The sequence below is a fragment of the Pelobates fuscus genome, chromosome 2 (assembly GCF_036172605.1).
Source record: "Pelobates fuscus isolate aPelFus1 chromosome 2, aPelFus1.pri, whole genome shotgun sequence".
NCBI classification, from domain to species: domain Eukaryota; kingdom Metazoa; phylum Chordata; class Amphibia; order Anura; family Pelobatidae; genus Pelobates; species Pelobates fuscus.
In genome coordinates this window covers 429,388,935-429,414,872 of record NC_086318.1, presented here as the reverse complement: position 1 = coordinate 429,414,872, position 25,938 = coordinate 429,388,935, and the positions used below count along the sequence as shown (strand labels likewise).

The window sequence follows — 25,938 nt, the reverse complement described above, 5'->3', positions numbered from 1 at the left end:
GATCCCGCATCCTCTCCGAAGTGACAAAAGACATCTCCGAGTTTTGCTTCCAACGCAACATCACACTTCGGGCAGAATATCTCCCAGGGGAATCGAACATCACCGCGGATTGGTTCTCCCGACATTGGAGGGACGCCAGCGACTGGCGCCTACACAGAACAATCTTCCTCCACATCTCCAAACTCAGGGGCCCGTTTACCCTAGACCTATTCGCCTCCCGGACAAATTTTTAAGTCCCACGGTTTTTCAGCTGGCTACCAGACCCAGAATGTTTAGCTGTTCCAGACCCAGAATGTTTAGCTCTTCTTTCTTGTTATTTATTTCTCACCTCCTCGCTTCGTCCTACGTCTTCCAGCCAACTATTGGTCTCATACGTCCAGCCACATAATCCAGTGTCAACCACAACTCTTGCCCGATGGGTTAGGTGGTTGCTCTCCCTAGCCGGGATTGAAGCCTCCTTCGGAGCCCACTCCATCAGAGGGGCGGCGGCATCGGGGGAATTCAACGCGGGAGCCTCACTTCGAGACATTCTTCAATCCGCAGACTGGTCCCGAGAACAGACGTTCCGCAACTTCTACTTTCGTCCGGCTGTGCACGCTTCCTTGGCCCTCCGTGGAGCGTTAAAACAGCAAATACGAAGCCTCCTGTCATGTTATAAAATTGTAGATTATGCTAGCTTTAGTGTACCTATAATCTTAATTTTATTAATGACAGGAGGCGAGTATTTCCCACCACTTTTACCTTCATTTTTTCCCCACCCTAGGGTCGCCCCTGTAGGTAGGTTTCTAAGACAAGAACAAACACACTATGTCTTACTACCATGGGGGTTAAGTATTATTTTCTATGATGTATAGATTAACTTTTCTAGCAAATTATAATATATGTTTCATAACAACCGGTTATCATGATTTCCAAGTCCAATTCACGGATTAATCCTTGGTTTCGACTCTGCTCTCTCGTTTCAGCGTAAAACTCCCTTAAGAGGTCAAGTCTGGTTGCTGTTCCATCACAAGCTTCACCTCTACTCTTCAAGAACTCAAGTCTACGTTCCTGTTTCCCTCTCAAGCATCTCTCTTCTCGCCTGACATCCTGAATTCCTCATCTGGTTCCTTCAGTTCCGGGTCCTATTTGTTCGCAGCCAGAAAGAGGAAATTACATCACTGGGAGGGACTTATATACCTTGTTATCCCTTTTTTCTGATTGGTTACCTTGTTACTAAGTAAAAAAGTGCTGCTGTGAAGCTTAAGTAAAGAAAGTCTTAAGCAAATACTCGCCTCCTGTCATTAATAAAATTAAGATTATAGGTACACTAAAGCTAGCATAATCTACAATTATACAGTAAGCATACTCACATGCAGACAAAGACAATCTCACTGACACACACAAGCTCATTGATACACAGCCTCATAGACAAACAATCTCACTGGCATAAAAACACAAGCTCACTCACTAGCAGGCACACACACACAAGCAAGCCCACTCACTAGCAGGCGCGCACACACACACACAGCTTAATGTAGTGGTTCTGGTGTCTATAGCCTGTCCCTGCAGGCTTTTCAATGTAAACACTGACTTTTTAGAGAAAAGGCAGTGTTTACATTGCTTCCTAGTGACAGACACTCAGACGGTCACTAGAGGTGCTTTTTGTGTCAGTGCGGATTGGCTGAGATCATCAAGCATGATGATCTCAGCCATAGAGGCAGGGTCAGTCGAGGGGAGACCAGCACGACGTGGGGGGGGGGGGGAAGGTGAGTAAAACACACATACATACACACACCCTGACAGACACACACCATGACACAGACAGACTGTGACACAGACACACACACACACCGTGACACAGACAGAAACACACACACACCATGACAGACACACACACCTTGAAAAAGACACACACACACCATAACACAGACAGACCGTGACACAAACACACACACACACACTGTGACACACACACACACCATGACACAGACAGACACACACACAATGACACAGACAGACACAGACACATACACTCGCACTGACACACATAATTTCTACCTGTGTGCTGGCGGCCGGATGGGGGAGCTGACTCTTCTGGCGGCTGCAGGGAGAGCTGGCTGTTCTGTCTCTGCTCCCCCGCCCCAGCGCGCTGTTTACTGAGACTGGGGCCGGAATATGACGTCATATTCCGGCCCCGGTCTCTTTCTAGCGCGCGAGGGGGGGGAGCAGAGACAGAACAGCCAACTCCCCCTGCGGCCGCCAAAAGAGCTCCCTCAACGGCCACCAGAGGAGCCAGCTGCCTGCCCGGCCCCAGGTGCCGACGGCCCACCGGGAAATTTCCCGGTATCCCGGTGGGCCAGTCCGGCCCTGGAGTCCACCCAGAAAAAGGGGCAGGCCCATCACTAAAGTGGTGTGGTAGCCTGGCATTAAGCATACCTGGCTGACTGGATGGCTGTCCATCAACATACAGGACCATGCGGAGCGCCGCTGGAGCATGCTCTACATGGTCCTATTGACTGTTCGCAGCACATGTACGCCTAATGATGCTCTCTCGCTGTGCTGCCTGAGGACAGTTGCTTGGTGTCCCCAAATACAGGGCACCAGGGAACATAATCAGAACCCTAAAATAGGGACTGTCCCACTGAAATCTAGAACAGTAACAGCAGTGTTTCAGTGTACAGTCTTGCCCGTGTAAGTGGAGTAATGTTTTTTTGAGTTTTGCATCAGTAAACCATGCCTTAAAGAGCACAAAAGAATCACACAGGATAATTCCTGAGCAAACCATGGCAACGTTAAGGGTTAAAGTAAAGCACCCACGGTTACTGATCACACCATGGCAGCATTACGTGTAAGCGTTGGTTAAAGGACCACTATAGGCACCCAGACCACTTCAGCTTAATGCAGTGGTCTGGGTGCCAGGTCCATCTAGGGTTAACCCTACGTGCTGTAAACATAGCAGGTTCAGAGAAACTGCTAGGTTTACCTATGGGTTAATCCAGCCTCTAGTGGCTGTCTCATTGACAGTTACTACAGGCGCTTCCGCGCTTCTCACTGTGATTTTCACAGTGAGAAGACTCCAGTGTCCATAGGAAAGCATTGAGAATGCTTTCCTATGGACTGACTGAATGCGTGTGCGGCTCTTGCCGCGCATGCTCATTCAGCCGGTGACGTCAGAAGAGGGAGGTGGAGAGTCCCCAGCGCCGGAGAAAGGTAAGACTTTAACCCCTTCCTCCCCCTAGAGCCCAGCGGGAGGGGGGCCATGAGGGTGGGGGGGACCTATTAACACTATAGTGCCAGGAAAACAAGTTTGTTTTCCTGGCACTATAGTGGTCCTTTAATACTGTCATGGTGATTGATTAGGAAAAGCAAATTACAGTAAGTATGTAAGATATTTTCCTTATACACCATAAGTGTGAATTTTACATTTTAAAAGGAAACTAGAGTTCCAAAAATAATATATATTATCAGGACTATGAGTTCTCTGCCATTATAGTGACCTCTGCCCCCCTTTTCCTTATAATGCTAATAATCCTTCACGTTTCCAGTAATGAATTCTCAGTCTGTGTATTGCCCAATTCGCCTTTTGTTTCATCTTCTCATCCAATCCAATGCATTGTGGGTGAGAAGCACATGCGCAGTAAGCACAGCATTCCTCCAATCAACTATTTCTATATGAGATGCATTGAATCAAATCCAGCTCTATGAGAAGCATTAGAGGACATTTGATGATTCGGTTGTGGGTGCAGAAGCACCATCTAGTGTTTGTCAGTGTAACAGCCACTAGAGGCAAGTTTAGCCCTGCAACGTAAACTTTGTAATAGCTCCAAAACAGCTTTGTTTTACATTGCACGACCACAATGGCAGGGCCATCGCACCCAGACCATGTCACTGAAATGAAGTAGATAGGATTCCTATAGTGGTTCTTTAAGTTAAAATAACAAAAGTGGGGAAGTAGCAAAATTTTACAAGGACAATTGTGGCCTAAAAATGTAAATTCACTTTCAATTGCTAACACTTCCCACTTTAGTTTATAAACACATTTACTGTAGAATATACACATTACTGTGAGTTTTATTAGTGTTGAGCTCTGATTTTCTCGCATTGTGCAATACGAAGTTGTATTGATGTGGAGCTCTGACATTCATGCACGTTAATTTGAGCTTTATTGCAGTGGAGCTCTGTGATATACTCATATACACTGCACGTTACTGAGATATACTCATACACTGCACATTATTGTGCATTTTCATATTGCCCTTTATTTCAACCAGAATGCCATATTTCCAACCTCCCCCCTGCATGGATAGTCACATCATTGTGTTAATAGGATATTGATGTTTTTATAATGAATGTGCAGGTATGCTCTGTGCTCTCTACTATTTTTATGCTTCTGTCATTTTTTTCATCAAGGACCCGATATCATTGCAAGTCGCATTATGTTTGTGGTGAGTAAGGAACCCTTGTGCCAAGTTTTGTGTGCAACGTTAGCACTTACATATTTTTTGCATTAATTTCTGCTTTCAGACTGTCTTGATATTCTGATTAGCCTGTACGATCAGGTTCTCCTTACCCCGGGGTAAGTCTTTTGTCACAATCACATGTATGTTTATTCACTGTACATCTTGTACATATATATTTATTAGAAAAGGGAATAATAGACTATAATGAGGCAAACTACACACTGCACTACACAGTTAGAAATAGTTTCCTATTGCCTGTATCAAAAACAAAACAAAACTCTGAATAAAAGAATTGTTAAACAAATCACAAGTCCCCTTCCTAGTCCAATGCTACATGGTGAACGGGCCACAAGAATCTACTGCCATCTACTGGTGTAGAATACAATTGAACTAAATCGACACAATGTCACCAAACAGGTCGAACAACAGATGAGTGGATCAAGCTGTGCGGTCTTATTAAAGTAACGAACGTCACTGTGATTAAGCCTTTGTTTCAAATTAAATGTATGAGTGTTGGCAACTTGTGCAGAATGTTCCACGATGCTAAGCTACTTTTAACCCCTTCAGGACCGGCCTGTTTTTGCGATGTTTGTACGTTAAGGACCAGAGCAGTTTTAACACTTTTGTGGTGTTTGTGTTTAGTTGTAATTTTCCGCTCTCTCATTTACGGTTCCCATACAAGTTATATATTGTTTTTTTCACGACAAGAAGGGCTTTCTTTACATACCAGTATTTATATTATGTCATATATTGTATTTAAAAAAAATAATAAAATATGGTGAAAAATATAAAAAAAAATGTTTTTGGACTTTTACTTGAAAAATCTTTTACTTATCTACAAAAGCTAATGAAAAAAACTGCTAAATAGATTAAAAATGTTGTCCCGAGTTTAAAAACACCCAGTGTTTACATGCTTTATTGCTTTTTTTTGCAAGTTATAGGCCTATAAATACAAGTAGGAAATTGCGGTTTCAATATATATATATTTTAAATGTATCAATAGTGACATTGTTACACCGTTATCTGTCATAAATCCCCGAAACACACCTAACATGTACATATTTTTTAAAGTAGACAACCCAGTGTATTCAAAATGGGGTATGTCCAGTCTTTTTTAGTAGCCACCTAGTCACAAACACTGGCCAAAGTTAGCATTTATATTTGTTTGTGTGTTAAAAATGCAAAAAACGCTAACTTTGGCCGGTGTTTGTGACTAAGTGGCTACTAAAAAAGGCTGAACATACCTCATTTGCAATACCTTGGGTTGTCTTCTTTTGCAAATGGTATGCCATCATGGGGCTAATTCTCATTCCTTGGCTACCATACGCTCTCAATGGCAACCTAACCAATCTGATAAATTTCAATAATAAAAAAAAAAAGTAAAATCAAGCCTTATCTTTGACCCTGTAACTTTCACAAACACTATAAAACCTCTACATGTGGGGTACTGTTATACTCAGTAAACTTCGCTGAACACAAATATTAGTGTATCAGAACAGTAAAATATATCACAGCAATAATATCCTCAGTGAAAGAGCTGTTTGTGTGTGAAAAATGCAAAAAACGTCACTTTCACTGACAATATCATCGCTGTGATATGTTTTACTGTTTTGAAACACTAATATTTGTGTTCAGCGAAGTCTCCCGAGTAAAACAGTACCCCCATGTACAGGATTTAGGGTGTCATAGAAAGTTACAGGGTTAAACACAGTGCTAGCAAATTAAATTATCTGGACTTTTGGCCTGGGTTGGCAGGCAGGTCCCTCAAATTGCAATCATTAAAATTACTTAATTAGGTAAAAATATTACATAAATATGCACGTAGAATTTTAATATATATACATATTTATATATTTGACGTCTACGTGTATATTTATGAAATTATTTATGTAATTATGTATGTGGACATATGTATATTTCGTATTATTTTTATTTATTTATTTATACATAGATATATATATCATTACATTCTAAGTGTATTTTGATATAAATATATATATATCAATATCAAAATATTGTTAGAATAAAATTGCATATATATATATATAATTTTTTTTTAATTATTAAAAATTATTTTTATTTTTGTTATTTATTTTTATTAACATATTATTTGTATTTTATAATAATATATATATACCATATATATATAGTTATTATATATATTGTATATATTCGTGTGTAATATAAATATAAGTGTATTTTTATATTAATATACGTATATATAAATATAAAAATACACTTAGTATGACATTATATATATGATATATATACATATTATATATAGGTATATATAGATATAATACATGTATATATATATATCATATATATATATATACACACATATTATTATTTTTTTTACACTGATTGTTTTTTTTTTTACACTTTATTTTTGATTTTACACTTGCAGGGAGACTGCCTGTCAGCACAGACAGTCCCCCTGCAGGCAGACACATGGACCCCTATTGCGGTCATGTGATCGAGTGATCACATGGCCGTGGGGTCCTGATCTGCCGAGGGGGGACTGCCCGGGCAGACAGGCAGTCCCCCTGGACCGGGAGGAGCACTGATCGCCGCCGTGGGACCGTTATGACGGTTCAGGACCGTCAGCGGTCCAAACGCACATTTTACCGCTGACGGTCCTGAACCGTCAGCGGTCCTTAAGGGGTTAAAACTGTCCCAGTGCCAAATTAAATAAACACTATAGACACCGGAACCACTACAGCTTAATGACCCTGCAGTGTTAGCACTGTAAATTGCTGGCTAATAACCGCTCTAGTGGGAGTCACTGAGGGCCACTAGAGGTGCCTCCTGGGTGCAGCACTGGAGTTCAGTATTTCCACGCTTTGCATGAAGACGCTGGACGTTCTTTATAGAGATGCATTGATTCCATACATCTCTATGAGAAGCCGATTAGCGCAGTGTTTTTTTTCAGCACATGGGCAATAGCCGTCCAATGCTTTTCTATGGAAAAGCATGGGATTGTCTGTAATCATCAAGACTGACAATCTTAGCCAGATGCAGCGAGACCTGTGCGTCGTGGGTGGGAGAAACGGTGAGTAAAATCACCTTTTTACTGCAATCGGCGAAGGATTGGGAGCCTAAACAGGCACTTCAAGATTATAGTGTCAGGAATACATGTTTGTACCCTGTGAGTTATAGCCTGCATATCTCTGCCTCTTTGGAGAAACATTCACTAGAAGAATAAATCTCAGACATTCTAGAGTCTAAATCGATGCACTGTAAGAGCTGTGACAGAGTACAACTGCCTGCAGTTCTACTGCTCTCATCTATCAATCCACAGCACACATGGATGTACCATCAATATACCATCAGCATAGCCTTGTAGGCAGGGCCGCCATCAGAAATTGTGGGGCCCCTAACAGCTCAAGGTCTGGGCCCCCGGGTGCCTGCCTCCAAATCTCGCCCACAGGAATACACACACACGGCGCGAGGGAGCTGAGCAGAGAGCTCACTAATCAGTGCTCCCTCGCCAGCGCCACCCGCCCAGCAGCCCCGCTGGACCCCAGGGAAAGGGAGACCACCCCCCAGTATTCCCAAAGGTAAGGAGGCTGGGTGGGTTGAATAAAAAAAAAAACACTAACGCTCACTAATACACGGGTCCTTGTGCCTACCAGACTTTGGAGTAAATTTGTTTTTACTTCAAGCAGCTTTAATCAGCATCTTGACCCCTTCCAACCCTCATTGGAGGAGAATCATGGTAAATCTAGAAGGGAGGGGGAAGAGGCCTCTGTCGCAGGTACATTCATTGGGCTAGCAAATCTGAAACGTGAATGCCGGCGGTATGCATTAAAAAAAAATAAAAAATTAATGCTTTAGATTAGAACATATTCACTACACGGTAAAGAAACTGAATTTCAAAATGTAAACTAAAAGTAGCCACGTATAGGCTGAACTGAAGTTGCTTGCCAAATCGGCTATTTTGGTAATATTTTTCAATTCCGTTTCCAAATCATTATGAACAGTCTAGAAAATAAACCCCGTTGTGTCGAAGTTTAATTAAATAATTTGTGACAAAAGAAAGGGGTATTTTGGATCTGTATGTCATAATTTACAGCAACAGTTTAGTCTCCCTGAAGCACCATAACAACTTCATGTACATGAAATTGTTATGTTGCCAGGAGGCCGCCGAGCACACAAACACCTTTAGGAGTTAAATCGTTCAATTTCAGGAAGCGCAGAGTGCCACCGGGCAGGGGTGCCGCTGATTGGCTGAGAAAGGTCAGCTGACGCTCTCTAAGATACTTTTTTTGCAAGCAAGTTTTGTGAATGCAGAGTCACTGATTGGCTGTCTACTCTCAACCAATAAGCGGCGTTACTGAATCAGAAAATTCTGAAGCCAGAATCTGTGATCCCCAATGGAGGCAACTTTGGGGTTAAACCAGTCGAGGACAGTTTAACCCCTGAAGGTAAGAGTGTGTCCAAGGGCATCCTGGCACTATAAATTTTAGATGAAGTTGTTATAGTGCCTGGAGTGTTTCTTTAAGTCATAAGCCAGGTAACAAGATGGCTTCTTTCTACGACAGTTGTTAAGCAACAATTTGCCAAAACAAACACGAAACACATTGTAAAGTATAAATTAAATGAAAAGGTCACAAATATTTATTATACCAATACTACACACTACAATATTAACTTTTTTGCATAAAACTAATGGTTGTCTCTCATTTTTTTTTGTATGCTTTTTAAATCCACATCAATTGCATCACATACGATACATGACAAATTCCTGAAATGTTAGAATTTGTGTTGGAAAAAATGAAAATGCAAAGAATTCTGATGTGTACATTAGCTCCAACTAGTAAATAACTCTGGCCAGCACAAGCCATATCAATGCTGTACCTATACAATCTCTGTGCAAACAGTATCAAATGGGGTTGGGGACTAAATCAACTAAAATCAAAAAGAATTTTCTAAAAGAGGATACAGAAATTGGAGAAAGGAAAAATGGATTTCAGCACATCGGCACTGTTTAAATAAGGCATTTATCAACATGGGAAAAAAGATATCCCTCTAGAATTGCCAATCCCTACATTTTAAGTACGTCTGCTGGAGGAGAAATTTAAAGACTGCGTTGGTGAAATATTTCTCTCCATGGCAGGTAAATCCAAGAGAAATGGACGTTTTAGGTGTTTTGGCTTCCTTCTAATGCATGACGATTCCCAATGCAGAGACTAAAAGATTTGCAAGAAAAAAAGAAATAGATTTTTTTCCCCCATGTTTTCTACTTTTTCTTAATTTAAATAAGCAGGAGGATGGGATGTTTCAGGAGTTATCAGATGGCACATGTTCTTCGAAACCCTCACTTTCGCGCACCAAAGCTCGCTCCAAGATAACTCTGCCCTCTTTGTAGCGCTGGCTGTCTTCTGTGGCAAACTCGTAAATCCATCCCAATTTGCTGTTGCAGTTCTTACAGCTGACATCACGCACCATGTGTCGTCCAGTGAGCATGACGCGATCCTGGACTTCGCTGTACTGCAAGTTAACCACCTAGAAGGTAAGAAAATACACATTATTTGAACATAAACTATTAAATATATGATTGAACTAGTAAATACAGAATATGTGGCAGGCTCAAGCAAAAAGTAGAGGCCTGGTAATATGTATATATGTGAACATTGTAAAGCGCTGCGGAATTAGTTGGCGCTATATAAATACCAATAATAACATATAGGAACTGTGATTAGCATTTATTAAGTGCCAATACAGTCAGAGTTCGTTACAATTAAAGAAAGGTGTGCGCGGCACAAACTACGAATCTATGGTGGGTGGATATATATCATAAGGTGTCGTGCCCAGGGGTCAGACCAGGATTCAGATTTGAGATTTCCAGTTCTAAGTGATATTATCACTGCTATAACAAAACGAGGGAATAAATAGAAATATGGCGTAGTACGATGGCACATGCGATTGTTGGGAGCAATGGGCAAGCACCTCCCATTCATGGCAACCATCTTGAAGGAACTAATAGAGCTCTTTAGTTAGATAATATTGTATCAATTAAAATACTTAACAGAGCACTTTACAGCTTACAACCCCCTACCTTCCTGAAGCAAATACAATTTTCATGAATGATCAGCTCACTTTAAGAGAGGAAATACATATAATAGAGCTCAGCAAATCTTCAATTGTTCTAAAAATAGATGTTAATTAGCTATGATAAAACACCATGTCCTCTTTTATTTCACTGCAAATCAAGGAAAGTGGTTGATTAAAGGTTTACTCAAAGAAAAAAAAAAAGTAAGGCCTCTCTTCCATCGCTGAGGCCAATTTCTCCCCTCAGCTCAATCCTCCTTGGCTGATGTCACTCCACCTTGTTAGTTGTGGGCAGGATGTCAGTCAGGTAGCATAGGGGGCAGTAGGAATGCAGGGCTGGGGCTATGCTGCTATCGGGGCTAGAGTGCTGGCGTCAGATGCCAGTTTTGCACAGAATAGACATTAGGCAGCTAATAACGCTAATTGAGTTACACACCTAGCAGTGAAGAAGTTAATCTCTGTATGTGCAGTAGCCCTTTAAAGCAGTAATCTTTTCAGGTATCGCCATATAAAGATCTTGGTCTGAAGAAGAATACTTTCTTGTATGGAATGGATTCACCATAAATGTAACAGAATTTCCTGTCACTGGAACAGCTGGAGTGGATACGCAGGTGTTTGAAACAGGTAACATAATAAAGGGGCACTCTATAAGCACCATAACCACTACAGCCAAGTGTACAAGTTATTATACAGGTTATGGCTCAGAGAGTCCATGGGCACTGGTCACGCTGTTTTTGGCAAACTGTTTTAAGCTGCAAACATTGAAATTGTACAATTCCACATGACTAATATCAATTCATCCAGCCTGAATGACGATGACTGGCTGAGAGTACTGGGAGAGATTGGTTTTAAAATATCTGTAAGAAATTAAAATATTCTGCCAAGGTAAGAGTAAGCGTTCGAGCTTGGCTATCATTGCAAGGTAAAAGGGAGAAGTTGGGGAGTTATTTAGAGTTAAAAGGGCTTAGGGTCACAGGTGACACTTACCTGGTCTGTACCATGGAAATTGGAGCACAGTTTGGTTGCTTTTCGTCTGCCTCTGCAATTTAAATAACCAAAATGTATCTTTTGTGAATAATCAAATAGGTCTCAACTGAAAGCGGTTGAAACAGCCACACTGAGCAACAAAATTCCATTTGGCAGTTAGTGAACGGATGTCATCAGCCGCTGGAGTAAGATCAGTTAATCATGACGGTGCCTTTTGAATTTTACTGCTGATTGACAGCAAGGGACAAAGCCCCTCCCCCATTATCGTAAGTATCATGACATAGCAATGGTCCTGAATGGGTTAACGTGTCTATTCTGTACAATGAGAGCTGTACCTTGTTGAACAAAAACGCCCTCCCTGTTGCGCCTGTAAAGCGAGTTGATATCAGCTCAGAGCGGTTGGTCAAGATCGTATCGCAGTTGGCGCAGGAAAATAGGCGGGTGCCACCAATATGATCCAAAAATATACGGCCCATCTTCCCGACGTCCGATAGCGCTAATCCCAACACCTAAAACAATAAATCTGAAAACGAGAACAAACGCAGAGAAATTAAGTACATTTACCATCTGCATAGCAGACATGTTTTTAGTTTATTAGACATAAAATTACGGTAATTTTCAGTAAAATAGTGTATTTGCTATAGCTGCAGTGATTTGTAACAAACATTTCTGTATTGGAGTTGTGCATATATACCATGCATTTATGTTTTTTGGTGTATTAGTCTATGGATTATGGTTTGTAGTGGACTGAAACTGGATTTGTAAAAAATTAGGCTAAAAACATAGCTAGATTGGCCTAGATTTTGCTATTCCAGCATTCAGTTGCCACAGTTTCACTTGTGAGTGGAAGCACATCTGGGGGCAGCAGGTAATTCCCAGTTGGGCACGCTCGAGTCCCAGGGGCCAGTTAGGGAGAGCACAGTCTTTAGGCAAGCCATACATGCCATCTCGGGCCAGCGGTGTTCATCACCTGTCAGAGGCGGCTCTCTAATTAGGCGGTTTAGGCGGCCGCCTAAGGCCTCGCGCTATGTGGGGCCTCGCGGCCGCCTAAACCGCCATAGGGCAGACTGACATGTCGGGTCCTTGAGGACCCGACACAGGAGGGGGCCCGGCGGCTTCCCCTGTATGCCGCCGGGTGCGAGGCCCCTCCTGTCAGTCTGACCGGGAGAGCCAGCCTTCAGTCTGCAGCTCCACCGGGTGTGAGCTGCAGACTGAAGTGTCTCGCGATCTCTAGCCAATCAGAGCGTTGCCGCGGGTTACCACGGCAACGCTATGACTGAAGATCGCGAGACCTTCACCATGTGGTCTGCAGCTCTGCATCCGGCAGAGCTGCAGATCGCAGAGCCCACTGGACCACCAGGGAGTCTGACTGCCACCACTGGACCACCAGGGAGTCTGACTGCCACCACTGGACCACCAGGGAAAAAGGTACCTGCCACCCCACCACCCCCTCACCCTGTCACCCCACCTGTCACCCCCCTCACCCAGTCACCCCATCTGTCACCCCCCTCACCCAGTCACCCCATCTGTCACCCCCCTCACCCAGTCACCCCACCTGTCACCCTGTCACCCCCTCACCCAGTCACCCCATCTGTCACCATGCCACCCCACCTGTCACCCCCTCACCCTGTCACCTCATCTGCCACCCCCTCACCCTGCCACCCCACCTGTCACCCCCTCACCCTGCCACCCCACCTGTCACCCCATGTGCCACCCCCCTCACCCAGTCACCCCATCTGTCACCCCCCTCACCCAGTCACCCCATCTGTCACCCCCTCACCCAGTCACCCCATCTGTCACCATGCCACCCCACCTGTCACCCCCTCACCTCATCTGCCACCCTGCCACCCACTCACCCTGCCACCCCACCTGTCACCTACTTAACAGAGCACTTTACAGCTTACAACCCCCTACCTTCCTGAAGCAAATACAATTTTCATGAATGATCAGCTCACTTTAAGAGAGGAAATACATATAATAGAGCTCAGCAAATCTTCAATTGTTCTAAAAATAGATGTTAATTAGCTATGATAAAACACCCTGTCACCCCATCTGCCACCCCCTTACCCTGTCACCCCATCTGCCACCCCCTCACCCAGTCACCCCATCTGCCACCCCCTCACCCAGTCACCCCATCTGCCACCCCCTCACCCAGTCACCCCATCTGTCACCCTGCCACCCCATCTGTCACCCTGCCACCCCATCTGTCACCCCCTCACCCTGTCACCCCACCCTGCCACCCCCTCACCCAGTCACCCCCTCTGTCACCATGCCACCCCATCTGTCACCCCATCACCCCATTTGCCACCCTGCCACCACCCTCACCCAGTCACCCCATCTGTCACCCTGCCACTCCAGCTGATACCCCCCTCACCTAGTCACCCCATCTGTAACCCAGCCACCCCACCTGTCACCCCACATATCACCCCCTCACCCTGTCACCCCATCTGCCACCCCATCACCCCATCTGCCACATCCCTCACCCAGTCACCCCATCTGCCACATCCCTCACCCAGTCACCCCATCTGTCACCCAGACACCCCACCTGTCACCCCCCCTCACTCAGCCACCCCACCTGTCACCCCCCCTCACTCAGCCACCCCACCTGTCACCCCCCCTCACTCAGCCACCCCACCTGTCACCCCCCTCACTCAGCCACCCCACCCAGCCACCCCACCTGTCACCCTCCTAAACCAGTCACACCACCTCACACTGTCACCTCGCTCCCCCTATCACCCCCTCACTTTGTCACCCCCTCACCCTGCCACCCCACCTGTCACCCCCTCACTTTGTCACCCCCTCACCCTGTCACCCCCTCTCACCATGCCAACCCCGTCACCTCCTCTCACCATGTCACTCCCTCTTACTCTGTCACCCACCCTGTGACCCCCCTCACCCTGTCACAACACTCACCCAGCAACCACCCCACCTGTCACCCCATCTGCCACCCCCTCACCCAGTCAACCCATCTGTAACCCTGTCACCTCCCCTCACTCAGCCACCCCACCTATCACCCCCTCACCCTGTCACCTCCCCTCACTCAGCCACCCCACCTATCACCCCCTCACCCTGCCACCCCCCTCACCCTGTTCCCCATCTGCCACCCCCCTCACCCAGTCACCCCATCTGTCACCCAGACACCCCACCTGTCACCCCCCCCCCTCACTCAGCCACCCCACCTGTCACCCCTCCTCACCCTACCACCCCACCTGTCACCCCACCTATCACCCAGCAAACCCATCTGTCACCCCTCCTCACCCTACCACCCCACCTGTCACCCCACCTATCACCCAGCAAACCCATCTGTCACCCCACCTGTCACCCCCTCTCACCCTGCCACCCCACCTGTCACCTTCCTCACCCATTCTCACCATGCCACCCCACCTGTCACCTTCCTCACCCATTCTCACCATGCCACCCCACCTGTCACCTCCCTCACCCATTCTCACCATGCCACCCCACCTGTCACCTCCCTCTCACCTTGTCACCCCACCTGTCACCTCCCTCTCACCTTGTCACCCCCTCACCCTGCTACCTCCCTGTCACCCCCCTCACCTTGTCACCCCCTCACCCTGCTACCTCCCTGTCACCCCCCTCACCTTGTCACCCCCTCACCCTGCTACCTCCCTGTCACCCCCCTCACCTTGTCACCCCCTCACCCTGCTACCTCCCTGTCACCCCCCTCACCCTGTCACCCCACCTCTAACTGTCACCCACCCTGTGACCCCCCCACACTATATCACCCCTTTACTCTGTCACCTCACCCTGCCACACCCCAAACAATATGTCACCCCATCTCAGCCTGTCACCCCATCTCAGCCTGTCACCCCACCTCACATTGTCAGCCCCTAACTGTCATCCCCTCTCACCCTGACACCCCACCCCACACTCTGTCAGCCCCTCACCACACTCTGTCAGCCCCTCACCACACTCTGTCAGCCCCTCACCACACTCTGTCAGCCCCTCACCACACTCTGTCAGCCCCTCACCACACTCTGTCAGCCCCTCACCACACTCTGTCAGCCCCTCACCACACTCTGTCAGCCCCCTCTTACTCGGTCAGCCCCCTCTTACTCGGTCAGCCCCCTCTTACTCGGTCAGCCCCCTCTTACTCGGTCAGCCCCCTCTTACTCGGTCAGCCCCCTCTTACTCGGTCAGCCCCCTCTTACTCGGTCAGCCCCCTCTTACTCGGTCAGCCCCCTCTTACTCGGTCAGCCCCCTCTTACTCGGTCAGCCCCCTCTTACTCGGTCAGCCCCCACACAATTTCACCCTCCCTCTCACACTAGGTCTCTCACAGTATGCCACCCCTTCACACTGTCACCCCCCTACACAATGTCACCCTCCCTCTCACAATAGGTCTCCCCCCTCACACACTAGGTCACCCTCCTGTCACCCCCTCTTACTCTGTCACCCACCCGGTGACCCCACCCGTACTCTGTCACCTCACCCTGTCGCTCCCCACACACTGTCACCCCACCTCACACTTTCACCCCCTCACACAAAGTCACCCACCCTCTTATTCTGTCACCCACCCTCTTATTCTGTCACCCACCCTCTTATTCTGTCACCCACCCTCTTATTCTGTCACCCACCCTCTTATTCTGTCACCCACCCTCTTATTCTGTCACCCACCCTCTTATTCTGTCACCCACCCTCTTACTCTGTCACCCACCTTCACTATGTCACCCTCCCTCTCACTCTGTCACCACCCCTCACACTATGTCATTTCCCCCACACACTCTGTCACCACTCTCTATGCACACTGACACCCCTCCATACACACGGCCTCTCCCTCCGCACACACGGGCACCACTCTCCGCACTCGGGCACCTCCCTTCATTCTCACTGTCAACCCTCAACACTCTGGCATCCACCTCCATACACTTTGGCACCCTCCTGCTCTTTTACACTCACCCTGCCGCAGTTACCCCTTTACTCACCCTGTCACCCCCTGAAGGCAATAATTATACACACTGTCATAAAATAGCTCTGCCATAAACTCAGTGCCAAAGGCCACAGGCAGTACACAAACATACACATGCTCAGAGAAACATACATACATATACAAGGATACTCACATTCTCAGGCACACAGAGGTAGACAATGCAACAATGTATACATAGACTAGCTCTCTATATCCAGTGCTGCAAGCTCCCTCTTCAATATATCTACAGCTTCTTATACACACTGCTATTTTTTTCAATAATGGTGTTAGTGGGGGCCTCATGTATGAGTCTCGCCTAAGGCCTCGCCAAGTCTAGAGCCGCCACTGTCACCTGTGACACTGAATTTAGTGGCTCTGACTATTCCACTCACATGTAACTGCAAAAGAACAGTAAATGTTCGCTTTGCGCTCCTGGAGAAGGTAGACAATGGTCACAAGCCAGACTGAAGGCCACAAACAGGGACGCAGGCTGAATAAACTATTACGTTTGGTTTTGACAATGAGCAGACCTCATTGTGCAAGTGTACATTTAATGTATATACACTGCAACAGTCTCATTTGCTCAATATATACATTACATTTTAAAACAGACCAGAAGCTCACATACAGAACTTAATAAAATCTTTGTGTAACAGGATTTTATTCATTAATTTCCTAGTGTGGACCTTGTTAACTATTCCCCGCTGTCTAATAAAAGCTGAATGATGTGTCTATTCTGGGTTACAAGTGTCACTGAATGAGGATAGTTATTAGTTCCCACTGTTTAACTAGTGCGCCAAAAAAACCCCCCAAAAAACAACAGATATCAGTATCAAAGTTAGTTCTATGATTTAAAAGAACACGTTGGGTATGGCAGGGATGGGCAATGATAAAATGCCGAAGATGAAGTAGAGGCACAATGAAGACAGTGTGTGACTTTACGTGCTCTGAATCTGAATGGGGAAAACCAGTACAGTCAGTACTGTTCCATCAGATATGGGACTATTGGTAGTTGTAATATTCAAGAAAATTAAAAAAAACTAAAACATTTAAAAGAATTGCAGCTAAATGACTATATAAAGATGCAGTGTATAAAACCACATTGTCCCAGACAGGAAAGTGTTCCTTGTCACCTTGACCCCAAAAAACAAAAAGTGATTAGAATGAAGAATGAGACTGACTGTTAGAACAGCGCTTGGTCTCTGTGACTCTGTCCTCTCGTGGTTTTCCTCTTATCTCTCCCAACGCTCATTCAGTGTCTCCTTTTCTAATGATACCTCCTCCCCTCGCCCTGTCTCGGTTGGAGTCCCCCAAGGCTCCGTCCTTGGTCCCCTTCTATTTTCTCTTTATACTGCCTCTCTTGGCAAACTTATTACCTCTTTTGGATTCCACTACCACCTGTACGCTGATGACACTCAGATATATCTCTCCTCCCCGGACCTCTCCCCTGCCGTCCTGCAACGTGTCACTGCTTGCCTTTCTTCCATCTCTGACTGGATGTCCTCCCGCTTTCTGAAACTCAATCTCTCAAAAACTGAGCTCCTTGTCTTTCCTCCTCCTAATACTGATCCTCCTCTTTCGCTATTCCTTCAAGTTTGTGGTACCAACATCAGTCCATCCTTGCAAGCGCGCTGTCTTGGCGTCATACTTTACTCTGGTCTCACCTTTGAGCCTCACATCCAGCATGTTGCCAAATCCTGTAGATTCCATCTTAAAAACATAGCCAGCATCCGCCCCTTTCTTGCACCAGATACTACCAAGGAGCTTGTCCATGCTCTAGTAATTTCCCGCATGGATTACTGTAACCCTCTCCTGATTGGTCTTCCCAAAAGCCGTACTGCACCCCTACAGTCCGTAATGAACGCTGCTGCTAGACTGATTTTCCTCTCTAGTCGTTTCTCTCACACCTCACCCCTCTGCCAGTCCTTACATTGGCTTCCTGTATGCTATAGGAGTCAATTCAAGGTACTAACTCACACCTATAAAGCACTGAACAACTCTAACCCCTCTTATATCTCCTCACAGATCCATAGGTATGTCCCTTCTCGGTCTCTCCGCTCTGCCCGTGACCACCTCCTGTCCGTTGTCCGCACTCGTACAGCCAACTCGCGCTTGCAGGACTTCTCGCGGGCGGCTCCCTTCCTATGGAATAGCCTGCCTACCGCCATCAGACTCTCCCCTAGTCTTGCATCTTTTAAGAAGTGCCTTAAAACCCTCTTAAAAATCTCTTTAGGAAAGCTTATGACCTCCAAGACTAACCAATACCTCACATACCTGTCTCTTGCCCTCTCCTAAAGGGCAGTCCACCTTATTTGATTGATATTTCCTGTCCTAATGTGTTTTATACCCCACCTCCTATAGAATGTAAGCTCGATCGAGCAGGGTCCTCTTCAACCTATTGTTCCTGTAAGTTTATTTGTAATTGTCCTATTTATAGTTAAATCCCCGCTCATAATATTGTAAAGCGCTACGGAATCTGTTGGCGCTATATAAATTGCAATAATAATAATAATAATAATAATAATAATAATAATAATAAGTTGTATTACGGTATGCTTCAAAATACCAAAATAAAATATCACATTACTTACATCACTTTTATTAAGTATGGTGAGAAAGTATATTATATAGATTACACATTACAAATATAAACAAAAAAAAACAAAAATTAGAAATAATAAAAAGATACTCACATTTGAAGTTTGTCCATTTCCTGTAAACCCCCACACTATGCAAACTCTTTAGTGAGATCAATGCATATAGTAAGCCAATTCTGATTCTCAACTTTCTAGAACACTGCATATAACATTATATAAGCAGTGCTTTTATGGGCACAGCAAAGGATTCTGGAAGTGTAGCTCAGAAGGGAAGCTCTAGGCACCACAACCACTACAGCTTAATGTAGTGGTTCGAGGGCAAATAACATGTCCCTGCTTGCTCACTAGTGTAAACGTGGCTACCTAATGCCACTTCTAATGGCTGTCACTCAGACAGCCACCAAAGGAAATTCCTGGATGAGAAAGAAAATGCTGATTGGTACAGCGCATCTAAAGATACACATGCGCATTAGCCTCACAAAGCTTCCTTACAGGGGAGCATTGGCTTGGTTGACATCATCAGGATAGGTAATATCAGCCAGCGAAGGTGGGGCCGGATATCAAATAGTTATATTAACACTCTAGCATTAGAAATACAGGTTTGTATTCTTAATGCTACAGCGTTCCTTTAATTGTCAGATTTCTAGTGACTCCTTGATATTATGTAAAGGAGTACAGGTTAGTAGGGGGACATGATTATAGTGGAAAACCGAAAATTGGTTAAAAAAGTAAACTAAAAAAAATAAAAGATTTTAAATCACCCAGCACTAATTGTACCCTAGATAAGGCAATAGAGGTACCCAAACCACTAAAAAACAAAGACAGCAAACCTACCAAAAAGTGTGCCCTCTTACAACACCAAAAACAATAATGTAACAAATAAATAAGTAGGGATGCAAAACCAGAGATACACTTCTAAGGTGCAGATATAAAAATATATATATACACAACCTTTCAATAGCGAAGTAGGCGATATCTATATAAAAATAAATAAATCGCACATAGTGTATTACAGAATAAACATAGAGGACACGCAGGATGATAATGTGGAACTCACAAGATTGCAGTGATAATCAAGCCCATCATCCTCAGTCAGAAAAAATCTTCAGAATATATGAAACACAATCTTCTATTTTTCCTTGTAAGGTAAAAGAGAACAAATAATAGTGCAGATGGAAATAAAACTTGACAGAATTTATTATTCAATGCACTTACAACAGGGTCCAAGTAAAAAAGCATGTAATCCACTCCGAAGGTGGTAACGACAGCATACAGAGTAAGTCCCCCAAATAGTATAATCCGATGCTTTTCGTCTAGATGACTTCCTCAGGGATTCCTGAGGAAGTCATCTAGACGAAACGCGTCGGATTATACTATTTGGGGGACTTACTCTGTATGCTGTCGTTACCACCTTCGGAGTGGATTACATGCTTTTTTACTTGGACCCTGTTGTAAGTGCATTGAATAATAAATTCTGTAAAGTTTTATTTCCATCTGCACTATTATTTGTTTTCTTTTACCTTACAAGGAAAAATAGAAGATTGTGTTTCATATATTCTGAAGATTTTTTCTGACTGAGGATGATGGGCTTGATTATCACTGCAATCTTGTGAGTTCCACATTATCATCCTGCGTGTCCTCTATGTTTATTCTGTAATACACTATGTGCGATTTATTTATTTTTGTATAGATATCGCCTACTTCGCTATTGAAAGGTTGTATATATATATTTTTATATCTGCACCTTAGAAGTGTATCTCTGGTTTTGCATCCCTACTTATTTATTTGTTACACTAATTGTACCCTAACCAATGGCAACCAGCCAGCCCTCAAAGTGCACCAACAATTCAGGATTTAGACATTTTAAAATGTTATTCCAGTTGAGATAAGGACAAAACCTGAATCATTGGTGTGTCTTGCAGACTTGACTGGGTGATACTCATTCAACCTATGGGTTACACCAAACTTGTGGGTGCTTAGAGGGTGGAAGATAAAGGGAGGTCTTAAAAATGTGAACTGTTTCTGCTACAAAATCAAGCTGACTCTATGGTAGTCATGAATTCAGGGAACCTGCTTACTGGAGGTGAATATGGACTATAACCAAGGTTATCAGATCTGGCTGGAGTGTTTTTTCTTAGACTACGACCTGCAGTGAAACCCTATATAAAGCAATGTCCCAAATGTGTTACGTAACCGTTTAACAGCTACGCACCCAATATGTCTGTAATTTAGCATTGAAGGATCACTATAGCATTGTGAATACGAACATGTATCCCCAGTGTTATACTGAGTTGGATTATTGGAACAAAATTAAGCTTTTTACTTACCTTTACTACCTCCAGATGATTTCAGCAAATTCAATGTCTCCCCATAGGAAAGCATTGGAAGGCTAGTTTGTATGCGCAGTGAATCGACTCGCTGTGCTAATCATCATCTCCTCAGAGAAGCATCAAGTCATGATGTACCTCTATGCGGAGCATTCGGCGTCTCCATGCAGAGTTTGGAGACTTTAAATCTCAGTTCTGCAATCTTTGCAGGACTGAATCCAGGAAGCTCCTCTAGTAGTGGCATTAGGCAACAATGTTTCTCAAAGAAATGCACTGGTTAAATGTCCCAGAACCAATTCATTAAAGGAACAGTGTATTCACTATAACAACGTAGTCTAAATGGGAGAGAGAACTAGAATTAAAAAAAAAAAAGTGTTAGTGCTGAAATTTTTACATATGTGTATCTTCCATTACAAAAATATACATGAGAAAACAGCTGGTAGGTCTGTTCTGTTAATTTGGCAGAAGGTGATGTGAACGGGTGACATTAGTGGCAGATGGGTACTGCGTTCTGTGTTTAACATTTGAGGGATGCCTGCCTGATGCTGTGCGCACAGCTATTCGGGCAACTAAAGGGCAGGGAAGAAAGGTCAGCTTTATAACTGGTCTGGGGTCTAAATCTCGCTCTTTTTCATACATCATTCAGTATATCTATTAGATTGTAAGCTCATTCGGATAGGGCCCTCTTCATGAGTTTCAGTATGTCAATCATGTTTTGATATAATGTAGAGTTTTTGTCTTGTTTACCTATTGTACAGCGCTGTGGAGTATGTTGGCGCTAAATAAATAATTGTAATTATATATCAAGGTGATTCTACATTGGAAGCAATGTCCTGGGTAACGGTCACCCTGGATATCTATACAGATTTCTATAATTATTAGTATTTAAATTGTGCCAACCTATACTGCGGTGCTGAACGATAAAAGGGAGCGTAATAAATTAAAAATATAAACTGTACGGAAATTTTTTTTTTTAACTTGATAAAGAATCGTTTGATCTTAATTTAAGGTAAACATTGGTTAATAATGCTGAAATATTTAGAATTGTAAAATGACCATGAAAAAGCAGGAATATTGTCCTATATTAACGTGGTTACAGAGCTGTGAGTTTTCAGTTTGCTTGTTTTCATCTATACAGTCATTGTCTCCTGTCCCCAACATAAACACAGCTTGTCAGCGCCCCTCCTCCTCCTGGCTCAATAGAAAACACTAAAACAGCTGATTACAGACACTCCCTCTGTAAGATCCTCCCTAAGTATAACCCTTTCCCCAGACAGCCAATCAGCTGGCTGCAAGCAGGATAAAGGAAGCACCCTCCCAGGAAGGTGACAAAAAAAAAACAATAACATACAAAAACACAGGCAGAGCCAGCAGGGCGGTCCGCAATGTACACACTAAGTAATCAGGAATTTATTCTGGAAGAAAGTAAAGCCATCTATTAACCCTTGGACTACCAGGGGGGCAGGAGCGGTTTTCTCATCCCTGATGCAATTAGGAGGAATAAACAGAAATATACAAGAAAATGCATGAAAAACTCTTTGGGGGAAAAGAGATTTAGGTTATCACTTAATTATTTAATTTTAAGTCTCTCCCCATGTAATAAATTCAAAAAAAGCTACATTAACTGACTGACAAGGGATAAGGCAAATCCCCTTATCATCACTGGAATTTATAAAGCACCAACCTATTCCACATCGCTGTACAATCGGGGAAGACACACATTATAATATAGACAAACCAATACAAAACGGAATAGACGACACTGCCTGCAAGCCAAGTACTAGCATTAACAGCTCTTTTATACAAAGAAATGGCTTGAGAGGTTAAGGTTATTTCCAGACATGTAATCGCAGGGTTTCTAGAGTTGCCTAAACAGCTGGACAATAGATAAAAGTGCTGCCCTTCTTGCAACATCCTGGTCCTGTGTCTGCATCCTGGCCGGTACAGACACAGGCCAGTGGCGGCCAATTCTGGTAAAGACACAGGCCAGCGATGGTCACTGCTGGGGAAGACGCAGGCGAGTGACGGTCACCACCAGACAAGGGCAGGCCAGTGATGGTCACTGCTAGTAAAGATGCAGGCCAGTGATGGTAAAGGGGCTAGACTGCGACCACCACTGGTAAAGCAACAGGCCTGTGATCGCCGCTGCTGGTAAGGACGCAGGCCAGGGACGGCCACCACCAGTACAGACGCAGGTCGACAGCTATGGCGCAGGCCAGGGACGGCCACCACCAGTACAGACGCAGGCCGACAGCTATGGTGCAGGCCAGGAACGGCCGCCACCCGCCATGACCCAGGCCAGGGACGGCCAGCACCAGTACAGACGCAGGCCGACAGCCATGACCCAGGCCAGGGACGGCCACCACCAGTACAGACGCAGGCCGACAGCCATGGCGCAGGCCAGGGACGGCCACCACCAGTACAGACGCAGGCTGACAGCCATGACCCAGGCCAGGGACGGCCACCACCAGTACAGACGCAGGCTGACAGCCATGACCCAGGCCAGGGACGGCCACCACCAGTACAGACGCAGGCCAGGGACGGCCACCACCAGTACAGACGCAGGCCAGGGACGGCCACCACCAGTACAGACGCAGGCCAGGGACGGCCACCACCAGTACAGACGCAGGCCAGTAATGGCCATACAGACCCCAGACAGGGCTGGCTATGTATGAATTACCAAAGTGGCCAAAGCAATGTTACTTCCTGGTCAGATATAAGCGGCTACAATGAAGGTTGATTTAGTGATACTATATAACAGGCACTGACTGACTGACCCACTTTCCTGTCTGGGTGACCTCACACATGACGTCACTGCCGTCTGATGACGTGGCCAGTAACTTGGAGGCTTGGTATTACCCTGCTGTGTCTGGTGCTGTCCAGCCGGGCCATATCTCCTGTTAAGGCCTAGCCCTGAGCAGCTGTCACCCCCCATACACTGCCGCTATGGTATGTCCCAGGCTGGAACCCCCACATACAGCCAGGTGAGCCTGTCAGTTGCCCCGGTTACCCGCGGTCCGGTTGCCTGGAGACGGTGGAACGTTCTCTCGGCCGGGGTTCGGCGGCAGCTCTACCTGATTCTGGGACTCGGCTGGGAAACTGCTGCACGCCCGCCCACTTCCCTACAGAACCATCAATCAACTAGCGCCACGCCCCCTTCCACTCTGCCGCAGCTGGGCGGTGTGACGTCACGTGACTCCTCCCCTAACACCCAGCAGCACAACATTCCAGCCACGTGGGCTCTTTAAATACAGCGACTGATGGAACGTTACAGAACCCTGTGTGATATACATTGTATCGGTTTATAACATATATAATAATAATAATATAGTATGCATCACTATATAACCTGTGTAATAATAATAATAATAATAATATACTATATATCAGTTTATAACATATATAATAATAATATACTATGCATCACTATATAACCTGTGTAATAATAATAATATACATTGTATCGGTTTATAACATATATAATAATAATATACTATGTATCACTATATAACCTGTGTAATAATAATAATATACATTGTATCAGTGTATACTCTGTGTAATAATAATATATATTGTATCACTATATAACCTGTGTAATAATAATATACTATGTATCACTATATAACCTGTGTAATAATAATAATATACATTGTATCGGTTTATAACATATATAATAATAATATACTATGTATCACTATATAACCTGTGTAATAATAATAATATACATTGTATCAGTGTATACTCTGTGTAATAATAATATATATTGTATCACTATATAACCTGTGTAATAATAATATACTATGTATCACTATATAACCTGTGTAATAATAATAATAATATACATTATATCAGTGTATACCCCTCGTAATAATAATAATATACATTGTATCGGTGTATAACCTGTGTAATAATATACTATGTATCAGTTTATAACATATATATAATAATAATAATAATATACTGTCTATCAATGTATACCCTGTGTAATAATATACATTGTATCAGTGTATACCCTGTGCAATAATAATATATATTGTATCACTATATACCCTGTGTAATAATATACATTGTATCAGTTTATAACATATATAATAATAATAATAATAATATACTGTGTATCAATGTATACCCTGTGTAATAATATACATTGTATCAGTGTATACCCTGTGTAATAATAATATATAGTGTATCACTATATACACTGTGTAATAATATAAATCGTATCACTATATAGCCTGTGTAATAATAATATATATTGTATCACTGTATAACCTGTGTAATAATATACATTGTATCACTATATACCCTGTGTAATAATAATATATATTGTATCAGTGTATACTCTGTGTAATAATAAAATATATTGTATCACTATATAACCCGTTTAATAATAATATACATTGTATCACTATATAACCTGTGTAATAATAATATATATTGGATCAGTGTATACCCTGTGTAATAATAATATATATTGTATAACCTGTGCAATAATAATATTTCCCCGGATATATCCATGGCAGCACTACGTATGGGTATAGCTCCTCCCCTTCTCAATTGGACAGGAACACCTCCTAAATAAAATAGACTCCCCCTTAACACCCCT

The 25,938-nt window shown here is 44.1% G+C and overlaps 1 protein-coding gene across 2 annotated transcripts; it reads right to left on the bottom strand.

Annotated features, from left to right (window-relative positions):
- Positions 1-9,039: 9,039 nt before the first annotated feature.
- YPEL5 (yippee like 5) lies at positions 9,040-24,473 on the bottom strand. 2 transcript variants are annotated; one of them, XM_063441535.1, is made up of 3 exons: positions 24,311-24,473; positions 11,819-11,979; positions 9,040-9,950 (listed from the first exon to the last, which is right to left on the bottom strand). In XM_063441535.1, the coding sequence occupies exons 2-3, from the start codon at positions 11,957-11,959 to the stop codon at positions 9,726-9,728; spliced, it is 366 nt and encodes a 121-aa protein (XP_063297605.1). In that variant the 5' UTR covers positions 11,960-11,979; positions 24,311-24,473; the 3' UTR covers positions 9,040-9,725. The 2 variants fall into 2 exon arrangements, with proteins under 2 accessions (XP_063297605.1, XP_063297604.1); XM_063441534.1 differs by having other exon boundaries at positions 11,819-12,006; positions 24,343-24,473.
- Between the last annotated feature and the right edge of the window lie 1,465 nt (positions 24,474-25,938).

Coding starts and splice junctions, on each gene's coding strand:
- YPEL5 (XM_063441535.1), bottom strand. CDS start 11,959: ATGGGCCGTATATTTTTGGATCATATTGGTGGCACCCGCCTATTTTCC. Junction 9,951..11,818: donor GGGCGTTTTTGTTCAACAAG/GTACAGCTCTCA, acceptor CTTACCTTCTAG/GTGGTTAACTTGCAGTACAG.